Source organism: Mastigoproctus giganteus, chromosome 14, assembly GCF_048544385.1.
Source record: "Mastigoproctus giganteus isolate SK-2022 chromosome 14, ASM4854438v1, whole genome shotgun sequence".
In the NCBI taxonomy this organism is placed as follows: Eukaryota; Metazoa; Arthropoda; class Arachnida; order Uropygi; family Thelyphonidae; genus Mastigoproctus; species Mastigoproctus giganteus.
The window spans coordinates 13,501,372-13,520,480 of record NC_143588.1 but is presented as its reverse complement, the minus strand read 5'-3'; the positions used below and the strand labels follow the sequence as shown (position 1 = coordinate 13,520,480).

At 36.7% G+C, this 19,109-nt stretch overlaps 1 protein-coding gene across 1 annotated transcript in view; it reads right to left on the bottom strand.

The window, feature by feature from the left end:
* Positions 1 to 19,109, bottom strand: part of LOC150074985 (very-long-chain 3-oxoacyl-CoA reductase-like) — a 229,000-nt gene that overhangs the window by 187,220 nt on the left and 22,671 nt on the right. The window contains exons 2-3 of the mRNA XM_090389237.1: positions 14,754 to 14,800; positions 9,436 to 9,511 (exon numbers count right to left, since the gene is read on the bottom strand). Coding sequence (XP_090245363.1) covers positions 9,436 to 9,511; positions 14,754 to 14,800 — 123 coding nt within the window. The remainder of the gene's footprint in view (positions 1 to 9,435; positions 9,512 to 14,753; positions 14,801 to 19,109) is intronic.

Sequence of the window (19,109 nt, the reverse complement as noted above, 5' to 3'; positions counted from 1 at the left end):
TATCATGCAATATTGTTCTCACATCTAGGGCAATGCTCCATAACCTCTCTCAGGCTTCGACTCCATTCAAATGAGTGTAAACAGGTTAATTAATGATCCATCTCTTACACAGGCTCTTCACTCTGTCTCATAGACATTATCTCTGCTGCATTCCATGCAATATGGATACTCTCTTCCAAAGCAGTCCTATCATGTGCTGCAACCATTCAACATCCTTTTACTGTTCAACTTCAAACTCACAGAACCAACACTTTTCTTCCTCATTTATTCCTTCAACTTCTCTTTTCCAGAATAATCTATCTTCATACTATTTCCTGAAAATTACAATATACGTAAATTCAGATCAAATGTCAATAAGTTTCTTCTTTCATCTCCTCAACCTGTGTCCCATGCACAGTACTTAAGAATTGTTGGTTCTAATACCTTTCATGTTTGGGGTTTCCATAAATAGAAAAAATTTTGAAACAACTACTCTGTCTAGGATTGTTTGGCCAACTGTATTTTCTTAAATCAGCTTTTGTAAAGTTCCATTTCAGGGGTAACCTAGTATTCAGTAGTGTCAGATTTAACTTACCAACAATCTTTTTGAAAATTTGTCCCAGTTTATCATATATGTTATCACTCCATAAAGAATGATGTGCATTAAAGTTTCCCATAATGAAAAAGGGAGGAGGGAGCTAACATACAAAACTTTGGTGGGGGGCAGGATATAAGGAAAAGATGGTAATAAAAAATGGAAGGATATTTGAAAAACACCCCTAGAGGTGTTTTAGAGTAGCATGATAAGAAACAGCAACTAATTTTGAGCCAATCCGACTGTAATTCAATTGAGACTTCAACAAACAAGTTGCTAGATCTCAGACTAAGGATGTACCAATTAATCGGCACATAATCTGCTCCTTGGCCAATTAATTGTTAATCAGTTTTTTTTGCTTAATCGGTTTTATTAATCAGCCATTTCCTGCTAAATTTAAGCCAGTTAATCACTACCAAGAGATTAATCAGATATCTTTAATAAACTGAAATGGATTAAGTAAATATTTTCTGAGTGACTGCTGTTATAGCCAATTTATTTTTTATTAATACAGAGAATACAATAAAAAATGCAACTTAAGAAGTATTTTAATCAAATTTATCACTTTTTTTTTTTAACACAGTATAGCCAACCAGGCTAGCCGGGTGGGTAAAGTGCCTGCCTGGCAACCCAAAGGTCACGGGTTCAAATCCCACCTCGGGCTTGGATATCACGATGGTGCCGCACTATCCGGTTGGATCTCATGGCCACAATACACGAAGGAAGCAGGAAAAAACTGGTTCCTTCATGTATTGCTCACATCATATGATTAAAAAAAAAAAAAAAAAAAACACAGTATAAAGGGGGGGAAAATAAATTAAAAGTAGTTTTACACAGAGCATTCAGAATTGAATACTCTTAAATTGTAATGCAAAAACATCAGAGTTTCCCCATTTTCAGGACATAGCCTATTTCTTGCAGGTTCATACAAATTATCACCAGTACTAAATATTCTTTCACTTTCAACTGATGAAGCTGGTGCACTTAAATATTTCAAAGCCAATTTACTCAGAAAAGGTAGTTTGTCTTGCATGTTTTTCCACCATAGAAATGGGCAGTAATGGCAAATTTAAATACTGATTCAATTCTTGGGTGCAACACAGAATAATGCTTGCTCTTCTTTTTTTTTTCTGAGGATTGCTTCTCTTTTGAGCTTACTCTGGGTGACATTTCTTCTGTTCCTTCGTTTTGAACACTGTTTTGTCTTAGCAGAAGCTAATTAATCAAACAAATTTGAAAATGTCATAGTAACACCTGGGGTATTTACAGTTATATTTAAATATAAACTTTAAATTTAGCCGCTCCTGCATCTTGATCTTCAATAGAACTGGATTCTCTTGATGATATATCCTGTTGAAATATCATCAAGAGAATCCCGTCTTACCTCCATTTTATCTTGCTTCACAGCTTCTAAAATCCATTCCTTTATTTTGTTTCTCATATCCCTTCTTTGAAATTTCATCTTAAATCTAGGATCTATAAAAGTAGATAAACACAACGATCTATTTTCCATGTAAGCGGAAAATATTTTCACAACTGATGATTTAAGCTCCTCAATTGTGGTAAAAATTCCACTGAAATTATCATTTTGGACAGCTTTTGGACAAAAAAAATTAAGAGTCAAAATTGTAGGGATTATCATTGAAGTGGTAAATTCTCTTTTATTTTGAAGGATTCGCTTCGTTGAAAAATTTTTTCTACAATATCCCTCTGGTATGAACTTAATGCTGGAATATTGTTATCCACACCATATGTTGCGAGAGCTTTTCGTTGTTCTGTGTTTCTTTCCAGCATGTAATATGTTGAATTCCAATGAGTGGATAAATCTTGGATTAATTTATGCTTCTTTAAATTTAGCTGCTCCTGTATTTCCATTAATTTGTTAACTACTGAAGCAGAATAACAAAAGTATTTTACAATACTCCTATTATTTAAAAATAACTAAATGCAACAAGGCATAATACGTTAAGAGTAAGAGTTTAATATCTATATAATATCAGTGTAGATACATCTATGGTGTATCTACACTGATATTATATAGATATTAAACTCTTACTCCAACTTATGCCTTGTTGCATTTAGTTATTTTTAAACATTATCATATAAACCTTTTGGCATCTCTCATATTGTGTGATTATCTTCACAACTGGGTTGTCGTGTCTGCAATACCAGAGTACCTGCCCACCCACCAATGATAGGCCAATAGCTTTAAAATGGTGCCATCTGGGTGGTGGTACTCACTGAGAATAAGTAACAATAGTCTTCTCTATTGGTGAAGTGTTACTTATTCGAGGTAGTGCAATACCATGACAACTTGTTGTGAAGGAAGAGCACAATATGAGATACAGAGCAAATGATACCCCACATACTACCATTGTAGTTTCTTAAGAGTTATCTACAGTGTATCTACACCGATATTATATAAATATTCCTATTAATAGTAACAACCGTCCTTACAGATGTGTGACTAACACCAACTACCATATTTGCTCCAGAATCTTGCAGTATGAGGAAGACTTTGCTTTTTGAGATCTTATATTCTCCTAGCACATTGTTCAACTCTTCACTGATCTGTATGAGAGCCTGAATATGGAAGAATTCTTAGGACAGCACTGTGTTGGTCAAACTCATTTGAAAGTCAGTGGCCTGTAATACTCAGAAATTAAGAATTATTTGTAGTAGCTGTCCAAATATCAGTGGTTAAAGAAATGTTGGAGGCTTTATCAAAGGATGTTTGAAGTTTTATTTTTACTTTCTGAAATATATCTGGAATGATTTTTATCAGTAAAATATTTTCTACTTGGAATATTGTAATTTGGGCAATTTTTTTTCCTCGGGGACTTACATCTGGTGAGTATGGGCCAAGCTCACACTCACCAGATGTAAGTCCCTGATGTTAAATCATGTGTTACAGAATATGGTTGAAGATCAACAGCCATCATTTCTCCAATTAAATAATGGATCTCTTTGGCCTTATGGTCATTAATATCCCAAAACTTCTTTGTTAATACTGCTTCTATGGTAGTTTGCACTTTAGCAGGAGGTTCAATGGTTCTGCTACTTCCTGAACATTCAGCATATGTCCTTTTCAACTTATCTGATACTTCTATTTCTTTTGACATTTCTTTTGGATGAAACTTTTTGAGATGATTCATCATATTTGTGGATGTAAATGCTTTGGCTGTTTTTCTACCCCTTGATGTGGTGGTATCATATAGATTACATACGCAAACAGTTTTGTCCTTGAATTTATCATAAAATACTTCCATGCAATATTTGGTGCAATTTCACTTTGACAATTACTTAAATCCAGGGCTGTAGTGGAGGGTATACACCATATACCCTCTGAATTTTTTTTAGGTGAATAGTGTATACCTTCTGGTTTTTGAAAGACTTAAAAAAACAAATATTATTAAAATATTTACTGAAAATTAAAAAATAAATCTTTAGAATTTGATTCCTAGGCAATACTTATAGTTTTATGCAACTTCTATGCAACCGAAGCGAATTCAATTAATAAGATTAATTAATAATTGATATGCACAGTATATTCTCTGCTTTTAGTAACATTGATAGAGTATGCCTTCTGTTAATTTTATGACTACAGTACTGCTTAAATCTTAATAAAATTTAATCTGAAAATATATTAAGAGGATTAGAAACACATTATGGATTAATAAGGTGTACAAACAAACTGAATACAACATGGAGCGAAGATAAACAAAGCCAACACGAGAACCACAGGAAACTAACCAATAACATACATCATCTGTTTACCGAGAATGCAGCAAGAAACTGCAGTAGCAGCAAAGCAGTTTGTCGGGTAAGTTTCCCACAATTCGCATTGTTCTTGTGTTGGCTTTCGTTCCAAATTTCCAGTATCCCCCTCATAAATTACTTTTTCCAGTCCCAAGTTTAACAAAAATAACCATCAATATGTATGCTAACACCATTATTAATACTGCAAATCACAAACAATTTACCTATAAAATCATTAAACTCATTGAGGTCGAGTAGAATTGTCAAAGTCCCCAGCGCTGCCATAAGTCCACAATGGTAGCAACGTAGAAAGACTTAAGTAGAAAAAAAAATTTTTTCATCCATGAGTTGCACGGGTTCTTAACAGGTTCAAGTGAGATGGACAGATGATCGAAGTAGGAGTCACGTGACTGGCGTTTAACTGTCTGTGTACCAGGAAAGTGCTTCTGAGATGCAAATGATGTACCGGTGTTGCCAGGATGCAAAAAATGCCCGCCGGAATGTGGTCTAAAAGAACTAGTTACAGATACTTCTAAAACTACTTACAGATATGTAACTAATTCTGTAATTGAACACTCTTGGACATGAATCATTTTAATATTCCGATATTAGTGTTATTTAGTTGATATTTGACTGTATATGCACAGTATACTATCTGAAAACTGTACTGTAAATAAGCAATAGGCGACTTTTTCACTGGGCTGCAGACTATTAAGCGGGAAAGCGCTATAATGATTAATTGGCCCATAAATCGGTAATTGGGCAATTTTCTTATCGGTGCAACTCTATCTCAGGACATTGGATGTTTTTGGATATCTATGAGATTTTTTAGGTATTTCTGATTTTTGATGATGACAGTAAGCAAATTGGCAGTATTATTACACCAATTGATGAGGATCATTCACTACCTAGTAATGCCTCATGACACAGAGGTATGGACACCACACCTCAACTCCTCATTTTTTTTTTTTTTTTTTCATGAAACACCAGGTTGTTATTTGGATTTTAGGAGCATTAGCAACTAAGGCCATATTGCTCTGGAGATATGCGGTGGTCATTTTCTGACCTTTCCACATCTCCGTATTTGGTGGTCACAGGCTTGAACCCCGGTCTAATCAAGAAGCGCGTGCTACACACTGCTGCTCCTGCCCACCTGGCTACGGAGGCGCCATGAAACCCCAAACACACAAGAGGTATTAGAACCTATAGTACTTAGTACCATACATGGGTTGCAGGCTGAGAAAATGAAAGAAGATATTTGTTGACATTATAATATTTGTTGATATTATAAAATGATATTTAATATAATATGATATTTGTTAACAGGAGAGACTGCTTCTACAGGGATGAGATACTTAAATAGAAAGGGTGCAAGAATATTTGCTGATGCTATCGAGGCAGTATTAGGTGGGTCGGAAAACTGCTAGCTTGGGGGGGGTTACAGACTAAAAGGTTAAAAGTAGCTGCAGGCAGAGGTGAAGGTGATTCTTGAACTACTTCTATTAGAATAAGCAGCAGCCCGGAGCAAGGGGTGCTGATGGCAGTAATCGTGAAACAGGTGGGTATATGGGATGTGTTAGGGTAACTAAGAAATAGGTGCATGTATACCAATGCTAGAAGTATAGTAAATAAATTTGATGAATTTGAAGTGTTGGTCAAGATATCAAAGGTGGATATTGTTGGGATATCAGAGACATGGTGTCACACAGATATTAGGAATGCAGAATTGGAATTTGGGGAGTACAATGTGTACAGAAAGGATAGACAGGATAGGAAGGGAGAAGGTGTTATGCTGTTAATTAAGAAAAACATAAAATCAAAAGAAGTGCATCTGGTTGATATAGATAAACAGTGCACTGTTGAGTCAGTTTGGTGTGACATTAGGCCTATAACACACTCCTACTCTTAATTTTGCAAAAGCAAAAAGCCTGCGAACACCGTTTTAGAGCTGTACCCTCAAAATGTAAGGAAGATTAGCCCTTGTCACGATGTCCATCATAACCTCAAATGACATGAATCATAATGCATGATGGAAGAGATAGGGAGATGGGGGGGTGCCAGAGCTTTTCTCTGGAGACTAAACATGGGTTCCACCACTTCACATCTCCATAAGCAAAGTGGTGTACTGCACCAGTTTATGAGAGTCATCTACCACCTAGCATTGCCTGGTAACACAGAGGGATGGCATTCCTCAGTGTGGTGTGGGCACCACACCTCTACTCCTACTTACACTGATTTGCACTGAGTGGTCATCCACAATGTGCTAGCTGCCATATTTCAGGAATTGCACATGACGGTTATACCCAGGGTTACTAGCAGTCCCACCATCACGAAGGTGCAAGCAGAGGATTTGGCTGTCACAGACTGAACCAAAAAAAATTAGGTCCATTTGACTTTACTGTCACCCAAATATCAGTTCCATCACAATTTTAGACTCCAGGGAGCAAGCACAGAGTGGCATATCTGAGAGAATGTTTGCAACGCCCTCAAGACCAAACTGTGCTTTCTTAGATGCAGCATTTTAGAACTTGCACACAGGGTTTATACTGAGGGTTTCTAACGGTCACATCACCGTGAACACGAGAGCAAAAGATATGGTTGTTGCAGAATGAGTGGACCACCAAAATTTGATCTACATGATTGCTAAGTGTCACCTGAATATCAGTTCCATCAGCATTTTAAACTCCCAAGTAGCAAACCCTAGCTTCTCATACCTTAGAGAATATCTGTGACAAACCTCAAGAACTCGTTCCATTATACACACAGTTTTCACCACCTTGCAATCTAAAAAGCTGTAATCACCTAAACTGGACATGATCTGCTGTTAAGTGAGGGGAAAAAATTCTGCCAGTAAATGGAAATTTTGTAAGTGTAAACTCTGGTTTGCTTTTGGCATGAAAATAAGACAAATGACTTTCATTAACCAAACTTCACAAGAACTTTATCCCATCAGTATCTGAAAGTAATCTTTATAACATGATCTCACCTATGAATTGGTGGGTGAAACAGTGATGGACAGGCCTATCTCCTCCCACCCATGGCTTTCCTCATACTGATTGGAAGGTCTAGTCTTATGAGTAATTTACAACTTTTTTGTATTTCCCCTTTGCTGCAAAATTAAAATCAGAAACCAAGTTTCCAATTTATATTCAGCAGTGGGGGGATTCACTCTAGCAAAGGGTGGGAAAAGCTAATCACTGCATCATGCCATCCTCTGCAATGATCTATTGGGAGGGGGGGGATGACATACTCTAAAATTAAACTAGCAATTAATGAATATATGAAGTTTCTGGAACAAGAAGTTTCTAGGACCATAACTGCTACCAGATTACATATATGGATGTAGTGTTTGACGTGGCTTTCTCTTCTCAACATCTTTATTTCACATTTCTATCTTCATTAAAAAAATAATTTCTTTAATATTTATTATTTTTAAGATTGTGTGGTATGCACGCCCCAGTTTCCCCCACTATTATTCTAAACAAAAGAACAAACTGTTTTTTGTTATATGTTTGTTGTTTGTTTGTTTGTTATTTGGTTTTTAGGAGCGTTAGCAACTAAGGCCATATTGCTCCGGGGATATGCGGTGGTCATTTCCTGACCTTTCCGCATCCTCCGTATTTGGTAGTCACGGGCTCAAACACCAGTCTAATCAAGAAGAGTGTGCTACGCACTGCTGCCTCCTGCTCACCTGGCTACGGAGATGCCCTTTTTTATATGCAGGATACCACCAAACACTATGCACCATGGATGAAATGTAATTGCAATTACTGCTACCACATCACTTTTCTTTTTGTAATGTTTAACATGGATTTTCTTCTTTACATTCTTATTTTATATGTTTCTATCTTCATTAAAAATATATTTTTCTGTAATATATTGCAAATAACATTTCACCTAAAGTTATTACAAATAGCATGTTAGGTCAGTTCATGTTGGCGCCTCTGTAGCCAGGTGGGCAAGAGCAGCAGTGCGTAGCACATGCTCTTGATTAGACCGGGGTTCGAGCCCATGACCACCAAATATGGAGGATGCGGAAAGGTCAGGGAATGACCACTGCATATCGCTGGAGCAATATGGCCTTAGTTGCTAATGCTCCTAAAAAAAATAAACCAACCAAACCAGTTCGTATTCTGAATTTCAGCTGATGTTCAAATATTCCATTAAACACCAAGAAAGGCTTCAGTTCTGCAAATTGCAGTGTCTGGACGCTAGGCAGCTACAAGGTGATCTGATCGAGGTGTTTAAGGTTTTGAATGGATCAAGCAAGCTCGAAGCTGATGGGATTCTTCCTCTTGCTCAGACCACACACGATGGGGGCACAAATTAAAACTGAAAGACAGTTGTAGAATAGATGTGCAGAATAAATTCAAGGACAAACTATTGGAGGGAATGAATAAGTGAAATGGGAGATGTTGTGGTTTTTATTTTTTGGTTGATGCTGTATAAGCTTGCTTTCTTGCATCATTTACCACTGCTAATGCTAATACTTCCTTATTTTTAGGATACACAATGTTTTGGGTTTTGTCATCAATAACATGTCTTCACAAAGATATTTCTTGGCTTCACTTGTCAGATGCAATACCGTTGAGGCAGATTCCTTAAGGGCTTCTTTGCACAAGTCACTATTTGCCCAAGCACAGCTACTGCATTTTCTGCATTGGTTGCACTTGTTGATTTAGCAATATAGGGAGTCACAGACACTTTCATACCTCTTGAAACAGCTAACTAACCTCGTGAGTGTTGTGTGATTGATGTACTTCTCTAGAGGTAGCTAATTAAATAAATATCTATACAACAGATCTGAGATGCCTGAACTGCTCTGAATACAAATGTTGTGTCCAAACATAAAAAAACTTCTGTTAGTTTTTCTCATCCTGTCAAAATAAAATCTTCAACAAGGGAAAAAAACTGATAATTATAAATACTTTCTTTTTCCCTATGGTATTTTGTGCATGTGTGTGTATTTTAATTTAATAATAAAGTTGCAAAAATGTAATAAGATTTAATAATAAAGTTGCAAAAATGTAATAAGATTTAATAATAAACTTGTAATTTGTATTGCCCTATACTAATGTTTCTAATTATTAACTATTACAAACCTATTTCTGCTGCTACTGCCTCTATCTTCTCTGGAGTACGACTGATCAACACAATGTTGAAACCCTTAGAAGCTAACTGTAAATCAAAAATCATCTTATTACTATGAAGTAAATAGAATAAACTTTACAGAGTATGAAGTAAATAGAATAAACATTGCAGAGTATGAAATAAATGAATGCACTTTGACAGAAGAGAGAGAGAGGAAAGAACATTTTCTGCTGCTTTTGATGCAATTCTAATTGTTTCAGGAACTGCTAGTGGTGGTGGGGGCGGAACAAAAGACTATGGAACATGCTAATATAATTGAGAAACACTGATACATTGAGAAAAGAAATACTCAAACAGAATATTCTTAGGGAAAGCAATACCATAATACATGGGATGTATTATGATTACAAATAACACAAAAATTCATCACCATACTGTTAATACCAGAAATATAGTTAATAAATTTGATGAATTCATTACAAAATTCTGACATCAGAAACATGTCATTCTGGATAATGTAAATTCTGACATCAGAAACATGTCATTCTGGATAATGGATGCAAAATTTGAATACAGTAAACATAATACTTCTGTCATGGTCCATCATTCTTGTATATACAGAAAGATAGACCATGACAAAAGGCAAAGTGTTATGCTTTTAATTGGGAAGCAATTGAATTCAAGCTCATACATAATAGATGACAATTGTCAAATTTATACAGTCAATATGGTGTGGCATAAAAACTGGGAAAGCAAATAAAAATAAATATACTGAAACAAATCTTCAAACTGACAAATCATTTCAACAAATCATTCCCATGCTGTGATGTGCAGATTCTGTTAATAGTATCACATGCCCAAATTGTGGGGTGCGTTATATTGGGGAGTCAAATTGGATTGCATCTCAGAGCATGAGGGGGATCTATTCAAGCCAATTTGGCCCACTCTGCTGTTGCTGAGCATTATTAGTGTGAGCAGCATGTCAATTGAAACCCACATTCCAATGCTGAAATTCTGGCCAGTGCACATGATTCTCATCATCACTCCTGGTTGAAAGTGCTCCATACAGCTGTTGTAGGTACCATCATGGAACTCACATCCACTCTATTATGGAAACAGTTATTTTACACAATCAGAGATGGCAAGATTATAAAGTGCCAAATGTACGTCCAACAACCAGAGTCTAACTGCTAATGCCTGGCCCTCCTGCCTTTTTTACTTTCTTTTTTCCACTCTCTCTTTTTTTTCTTCCTTCCCACTGTCCACGATCAGCATTGGTCTGTTTTAGCACATGTGTATATGTCGTTCTACAAAATATAGCAATGTCATACTGCTTGTCTTCAAAGTTGACAAAGAAGCATATCGCTCCAAAGCTTTAGTGTATATTTTGCTTCTATCATTAAATGTGCAAATTTCCTGAGTCTCTTCTCAAATGTGCGGTTCTCTTTTCAATCATGCAATGAAGAAAACAAAATAATACAAGGATACATACAGTGGCGTATCCAGGTATCATTGTAAGGGGGGCATGACAACCAGGATTTTGAGGGGTTTTTTTAGAATGCTTCCTGCATTCTGTTTCTTTAATTTCAAATTTTTGGTTAAGGGGAGGCATATGCCCCCTCTGCCCACCCCTGAATATGCCCCTGGATACATACATTAATTATTAGCCATGCTTAATATAAATTAAGTCAGCAACTGCATACAGAAGTGTAAGTGATGCTTGTACCACTACTATTGAAAGAAGGAGCAGTGTGAAAAACAAGCTTGTTTAGTAGCACAACCCATGTATTTGCTTGTTCTTCATGGAACAAGCAAATACATGAGTTGTGCTACTAAGAGTAAAAACAGGTGCATGTATACTTGCATGTACACAAATGCTAGGAGCATAGCAAATAAATTTGATGAATTTGAAGTACTGGTCAAATCATCAAATGCAAACATTGTGGGGATAACAGCAACATGGTAGTAAAAGTAAAAAAAGTAAAGTGCAGCCATTTATCAACCCACTGCAGGATGGAAGCCTCCTCAACAATTCATGTTGAGGGAAATGGACCATAATCTGCCACACTGGTCCAGTGCGGGTTGGCAGATCGACCGTATTCAGCAGTCAGGGGCTTGAACCCCAGTCTACTCAAAGAGCGTGTGCTACTGCACTCCCGCTCCTGCCCACTCGGCTACAGATGCCGTAGTACTCAGATATAAATAATGCATAATTTCAATTTGAGAAGTATAATGTGCTATAATAATTAATGATACACACCAGCCAGGAATTAAACTAAAAATTTACTATACAATGAAATAATATACAATGAAATGTGATGCAAATAAAATAAACACACTGATTAAATTATAGTTAAAATATAGTTAAAAACAATAAAATTAATTAAAATAAACTAGATTAAAAGCGATAAAACAATGAAACCTGGAGCTTTCGGAGAACTGCCGTCTCCTTCTTCAACAGCATACTACTAGTGCTAAGACACATCCTTAAGTAGCCAGTCCATGGCACTCATGCACGTGATCATCAGACACATGATCTACATTCTCCATGCGCGTATCAGAAATGGAAGTGGCTCGGGAGCGTGTCAAACAGAAACGGTCATCCCTTCTGAGGACAACTGCCTCAAACAGGGGGTGTAAACGGATCTCCCTGTCCCTATTAATAGTATTGTGACTGGATGAACCGATTCGCAAGCTCTCGAGCCACTTGCGTTCCCAAAATCCATGGGCGCGGTCGGTAATGACCGCGTCTTCAGGGGAGATCCGATGCTGCTTTTCCCAGAAATGCTCTGCCACAGTTCACAAGTATAATGTGAACAGAAAGAACAGAGGACAGGAGGGGGTTATGCTCTTGGTCAAGAAGCAGATAAAATGTACAGCAGCGCAATCAGTTGATATAGAAGACAAATGTAATGTTGAGTCACTATGGTGTGGCATAAGCACTGAGAAAACAAAAATGAGTAGAAGTGTTTATATACCTAAAAATTGTGATGAGTACAATGAATAGTTGTACAGACAAATAAAGTGGGCCAGGAAATCAGAATGTCTTATAACGGGGGACTTTAACCTATCAGATAATGACTGAGTGGGTTGGTCATTCACAGAGTAGCAAGACTTTGTGGATTTATTGGATGAATATTTGCCGAACCAACATGTTAAAGAGATAATTAACAGTGTGGTGAGAACAAGTTCATCATCTTTTTTTTTGATCATTGAACTCATTACAAAATTTTCAGTGACATCCATCAGGTCAGAAATTACTCCTTTGAAGCTATTTAATATAACATGAGGAGTAACCTGTATAGATATTCCACCAAAAGTTGATATTTTCAGTAGAGCCTGAGAATGTTAATGTTAAGCTGTTTCAACGAGTAAATCTCCAGATCAGAATCTTTTCACCATTTTCAGTGATCCTGCCACGTTTTCTAAACATTTCTGAATTATAAATGGTGAGAGGGTACTTTATAGGTTTGGATGAAAGAAAGTCTAATATAAGGAATTTTGAAAAGATTCTGGATTGAGATGTGTCATGTTCTATATCATTTTGGTCATGAGATGAGCATCTAGATCCAAGTGCTGACAACTTTGGTAGTTGTCAAAGTCCATGATTGCTCCTTTTTGCCCTGAAAGAGGGACTTTCTTCTCCCAGATTACCAGCCTCGCCACATAAAGGCAGAAGCAGTATCAAACATTGACCAAGCAATCAGAAGAGTAGAAGAGCAGTGTGTTGCTAGCAGAGGTAGCAGTAATGTTGCAAGAAGGGTTAGCAGTAACGTTGCTAGCGAGGGAGGCAGTAATGTTGCAGGCAATCAACAGTACCGCTGCGAGCAGAGGAAGGTTTATGAGAAAGAAGGTTACGAGAAAGTTACTGCTATGGATAAAGGGATGCTATAGTGGGGGAAAACAGAGGAGCAGTTATCAATAGACACTGCTCTTCATGGACCAATATTATTAGCGGAGTCCCACATGGTTCGGTGATGTGGCCATTTTTGTTTTCTGTATTTATTAATGATATTCATGAGAGTACGAAGTCTGCAGATGATACAAAGATTGGGAGGGTGGTTAATGACAGCAATGAAGGTATGCTGCTGTAGCAAGATCTAGAAAAATTGGGCAGATAAGTGGCAACTGAAGTTTAACAATGACAAAATGCTAGGTAACAGTAACGTATCAACTCTAGTACTACACTCAGGGTAGTGGAAAATAAAAAGGATGTGGGGATAATTGTGCAGTCTGACATGAAATTCTCTGAGCAGTGCAGACAGGCTACCAGGACAGCTCATGGGTTTTGTCAATGATATACAGGAATTTTGCTAGCAGGGATAAAGAGGTGATTTATCCCATTGCATAAGACAATGATCAGGCCACATCTTGAGTACTACATAGGGGTCTGGAGGCCTCATTTTAGGAAGGACGTAAAGCTGCTGTAATGAGTACAGAGAAGGGCAATGAGAATGGTGAGGGGAACAAAGGGGTGCTCTTACCAAGGCTTCAGTTCTGCAATTGCAGCATCTGGAGACTAGGCACAAGTGAGGTGATCTAATTGAGTTGTTTAAGGCTTTGAACGGCTTGAACAAACTCAGTGCTGACAGGATTCTTCCTCTTGCTCAGACTATGCATATGATGGGACATAAATTCAAATTAAGGTTGCAGAACAAATGTGCAGAAGTTTGCCTTCAGCCAACAGATGGTTGATTACTGGAACAAGTTACCATCTGTTGTTTGTGGAAGTGGATAGTTTGAATAAGTTCAAGGAAGATCTAGACAAACTATTGGAGGAGATGGAGAGGTGAAATGGGATACTTTTTTTTTTTTTTTGACTGATACTGTTAAAATTGCTGTTTTGCATCATTTGCCACTATTAATACTAATTCTAAACTTCTATCTGTTGTTGTAAAAGTGGATGGTTTGAATAAATTCAAGGTAGAATTAGAAAATATTGTAGGGTATAGACAGGTGTGTGTGTGTGTGTGTGTGTGTGTGTGTGTGTGTGTGTGTGTGTGTGTGTGTGTGTGTGTGTGTGTGTGTGTGTGTGTGTGTTATTTTTGCTGATTCTGTATAAGCTTGCTTACTTGCATTATTTGCCACTAATAATAAGCTCATCACCATACTGGCAATAAAATAAATTATTTGCACATTTTTATTTTTATAATCTTATTAGAAATTATTTATATAATTATTTGTTTATCTGTTCAATTTTAAAAGTTTAAATGAAAGGTAATACTTCTAATTTTTTTTTTCAGTCAGCCTAACCCTGACACTGTGGTGGAGAAATCACAATAAAAATAAATCTTAGATCTGTCAGATATCAATAAGGACACTTTCATACCTCTTTTGCATATGCTTTTCCAATGCCATCTGTAGCACCTGTTACAACTGGAAAGAAAAAATAGCTATTAAAAAATAATACAAAAGGGAACAAAAAAATTGAGGTAAAAAATATATATATATAAGATGATGCATGTTAAAAAATATATACTGTATAAGATTATGTATGTTAAAAAATATATATAAAATGATATATGATAAATAACATTCAAAAGAAACTTATTCCTGCTAGCATTCAATGATTTAACAGAAAAATTCAACTATCTTTGTTCGTTGCACTTCTCTCACGCATGCATAACGTGTGCATAATATTTCTTCTAAATCTCTCTCTCTCTCTCTCTCTCTCTCTCTCTCTCTCTCTCTCTCTCTCTCTAACAGATGATTTTTCAATAAATAATTAGACTATACTTATCCATCCTGTACGCAAATGGTATAATTTATATCACCTCAGTTACACACATTTTTTTTTTTTTTATTTATAAGCTTAGACCTTACAGTAATTTGACAGAGTTCCATCATTTAAAACATACTATCTCACACATATTTTCTCCTCCTCCTCCTTATTTATGAAAGGATTCATAATTTTTGGACTACTTTCTTTATTATTATTGTACTTATATTTAACCTTCTGGGTTAAATATTAATCATGGTTGGACAAACAACTTGAGTAGTCGAGACCTGCTAATTTTCGTAAAGTCTGACAAATGCTAATAATTTATTGTAATTTTTCCTTGTAGTGGATCTGCAATCTCAATGGCGCCTCTGTAGCCAGGTGGGAAGGAGCAGCAGTGCGTAGCATACGCTTCTTGATTAGACCAGGGTTCGAGCCCGCCACCACCAAATATGGAGGATGTGGAAAGGTCAGGGAATGACCACCGCATATCCCGGAGCAATATGGCCTTAGTTGCTAATGCTCCTAAAAACCAAATAACAAACAAACAAGCAATCTCATTATGGATTTAAGATTAACTTTGTGGATTTTTTCCAAAAAAGGTTGTATAGGCCAGTGGTGCGCAAACTATGGGGCATGACCCCCAGAGGGATCGCGGTATAAATTAAAGGGGTCACGGCAATTTTTAAATAAAATTAGTTATTGTGTACATAAACGCTAAAAAACCTGTTGTTAAAATTACTTTTTCAATACTGTTGGTGTAGAGACCTTACTATTCAAACGATGTCTGAGATACGAATAAACCCTATTGCCACTATTTTTAGGGCAGTTTCCCATGTGATGCAGGTGGCTTTCTTACTTATTGTCCTTGCGGTTAATATGCCTTAATTTTCTCACTAGCTATGGACACACAGGAAAGCAGCTGACTAGTGTGACTTCTCAGTATGTATTAATACTTCTCAGTACTACTCAATTGCTGAACCGTAATCCCTTTAACTCTTAATTCGTGCTTCCTACAGCAAAAATTTCTGAAATTGCTTAAAGGCTAATAAATATCAAGTCTGTCTACGAAGAATAATTTTTTTCTCATGAAGCATGTGAAATGGTATCAGCATAGCTGCTACTTCCAGGGCAATTTTAATAGATTTGTGACAACGGGGACCAAAGTCAAATAAGAGCTCATTTATTGGTGGTCATTATTATTCAGTATAGTATTATTACTATTGCACCTATTTTTCAGGGGACCAACACTAAACTTTGCATTGAGGCCTATGTTTTCTAGTTACATTACTGATGATGAGCAATGTCCTTTGTGCGTAATATGTTACGAAAAACTGGTTAACAAAAGCATGAAACTTATTAAATGAAAAAAGACACTTACATATATATGAAGAATCCAGAGCTAATGAAAAATACTGAATCCTTTTCAAAAGACACCCTGACGCCATACAAGGTCTGAAATCTTTTGTGAAGAAACATATGACAGTTCCTTGTAAAGCTTTAAGGCATCATTGGAAGTTTCATATTTAATAGAAAAAATTTTGAAATCGCATACTATTGCCGAATCTCTTGTTCTCCCTGCTGCTATAAAAATTATTTCAATTATGCATGAAGAAAAGTACAGCGATGATTTAAGTACCATTCTTCTATCCAGAGACAGTCTCACAGTGTATTACAGTTATCGCAGACAACATAAAATTCAGTTCATTAAATCAATTGAGAGAAAGTCCAATTTTTGCAATACAGTTAAATGAATTCACAAATATTTCAAACTTTGCTCAACTTATTGTATATGCGAGATACTACGAGGGAAATATTTTAGAGAATTTTCTATTTTGCAAAGCTTTGGAAGGAAGAACGATGGGCGAGATTTCTGATGTTATAAATATTTTCTTTCACATAAATACTTTAACGTGGAACAGCTGCTTTGCAATTTGTACTGGCTGCATTAACAGGATAAAATAATGGTTTAAAAGGCAAAATAAAGGAAATCGCTCCAAATATAGTTTTGAATCATTGCATTGTACAATACAGTACATAGGGAAGCACTAGTAGCAAAGGAAATGCAAACTGATTTGCACAAAGTTTTGAAAGATGCAATAAGTGTGATCAACTTTAAAAATTGATCCTCCTTCAAAGAAGCTCTCATAATTATGGCTAAGATTTGTTTACTTCCTTTGCTGCCTCCTTTAATATAACTGGATAGATCCTGTCCATCCCGGATGCCTTTTTTATGTTTTTCTTCAATAATTTCAATTTCTCCTCCACTTTACTCTCAGTTATTACAAAATCATCCAGCTCACTGCCAGAGTTTAATTCACCTCTGGCATTCCCCTCTCTGAATAACTCCTCATGGGTGAATGTAGATGCAAAATACTCATTTAGTTTGTTAGCCACCTGAGCAGGATCATCAACAGCTGAACCATCAATATCCAGTGGACCAATCTGATTCATCCCTTTCCTTCTAGAGTTTACATAGGTAAAGAACTCTTTGTTGTTTTTCTTTGCATCCTTTGCCAAAGATTTTTCATAATCTGTCTTAGCCTGCCTAATCCCCTTTGTGACTTAGTTACAGACCAGCTTATATCTATCATAGGTTCCATGTCACCCATTAATTTATATGTATCCCATGCATTTTTCTTCTCTGACACGTCTCATTAGTTCATCAGACATCCATTTAGGCCTAAACCTTGAACAATATTTCTTAGTTGGTATGTAAAGCCTAGTAGCTTCCAAGATAATTTCTTTGAATTCTTCCCATTTTGAATTTGCTGTCGGTAACATCATCAGTTGGTCCCACCGTATAGAATTTAAATACTGTCTCAGACCACTGTAGTCACCTTTATGAAAGCAAAAACCCTTCCCTTTACCCCTGATGGTAGTTACCTCTTTGAGTAAATCCCACTTCAGCACACTGTGATCACTGCCACCTAGTGGTTCTTTTATCTGCAGATTCTTAATGCATGAAGAATCAGTACTGATAATCAAATCAAGAATATTACTCCCTTTAGTTGCCTCCCGAACATGCTCATGTAGAAAACAATCATCCAATAAATCCACAAAAGCCTTGCTAGTGTGTGAGTGACCAACACACAAATTCCAGTCAAAATCTGGGAAATTAAAATCCCCCATTATAAGACTCTCTGATTTACTGGCCCACTCTATTTCCCTGTACAGTTTCTTATTATACTCATCAGAGTCATTAGGTCTATAACACACTCCCAATGCTTATGTCACACCAATCAGTCTAGTCAGTTATATTAAAGGAGGCAGCAAAGGAAGTAAGCAAATCTCTAGCCATAATTATGAGAGCATCCTTGGACTCAGGAGAAGCCCCCATGCACTGGAGATGTGGATCCTGGATTGTCCAGGACCTCTACTAATGGGGACAGGTAGTCGCACACTCGAATTTCCGAGTAAAACCTTTCTTTTCCTTTCTTGCTGCCACTATTTTTTTCCCAAAAAAACCTGTAAGCTGTTCTAAATCTACAATTTCCAAATTCCAAAACTATAAATGTAATACGGTGGGGCAGGAAAATTTTCCTTCTCCCCTACTTCTCCTTTTTCCTCCTTTCAACTACTCAAACATCCCCCCACCATGCTTTTGAAATACAGCAATGGAACGATCCCATACTATAAAAGACAGCCTACGACTAGTATTCACCCTCCTTTGAAGATGGTATTAACGAAAAGCCCCACCAGGCTTCAAGACATCTCCCTTTGCTTTTTCCTTCGTCCCCTACTAGATATATACAATTTCAACAGTTTTCGAATTACATCTCACCTGGATGCAGCCGTTCCTGAAGAAAACCCCAGGTAAGAGAATTCTTCTGCCTTAAAATTTAATATTCCAAAAATAGCCTATACCAGTGGCACGCAAACTTATTTGGCTCGCAACCCCCTTTATTAAATATAAAATTGATCAAACCCCAAGATAGGATGGCCAGTTTTTTAGAGAATAAAAAT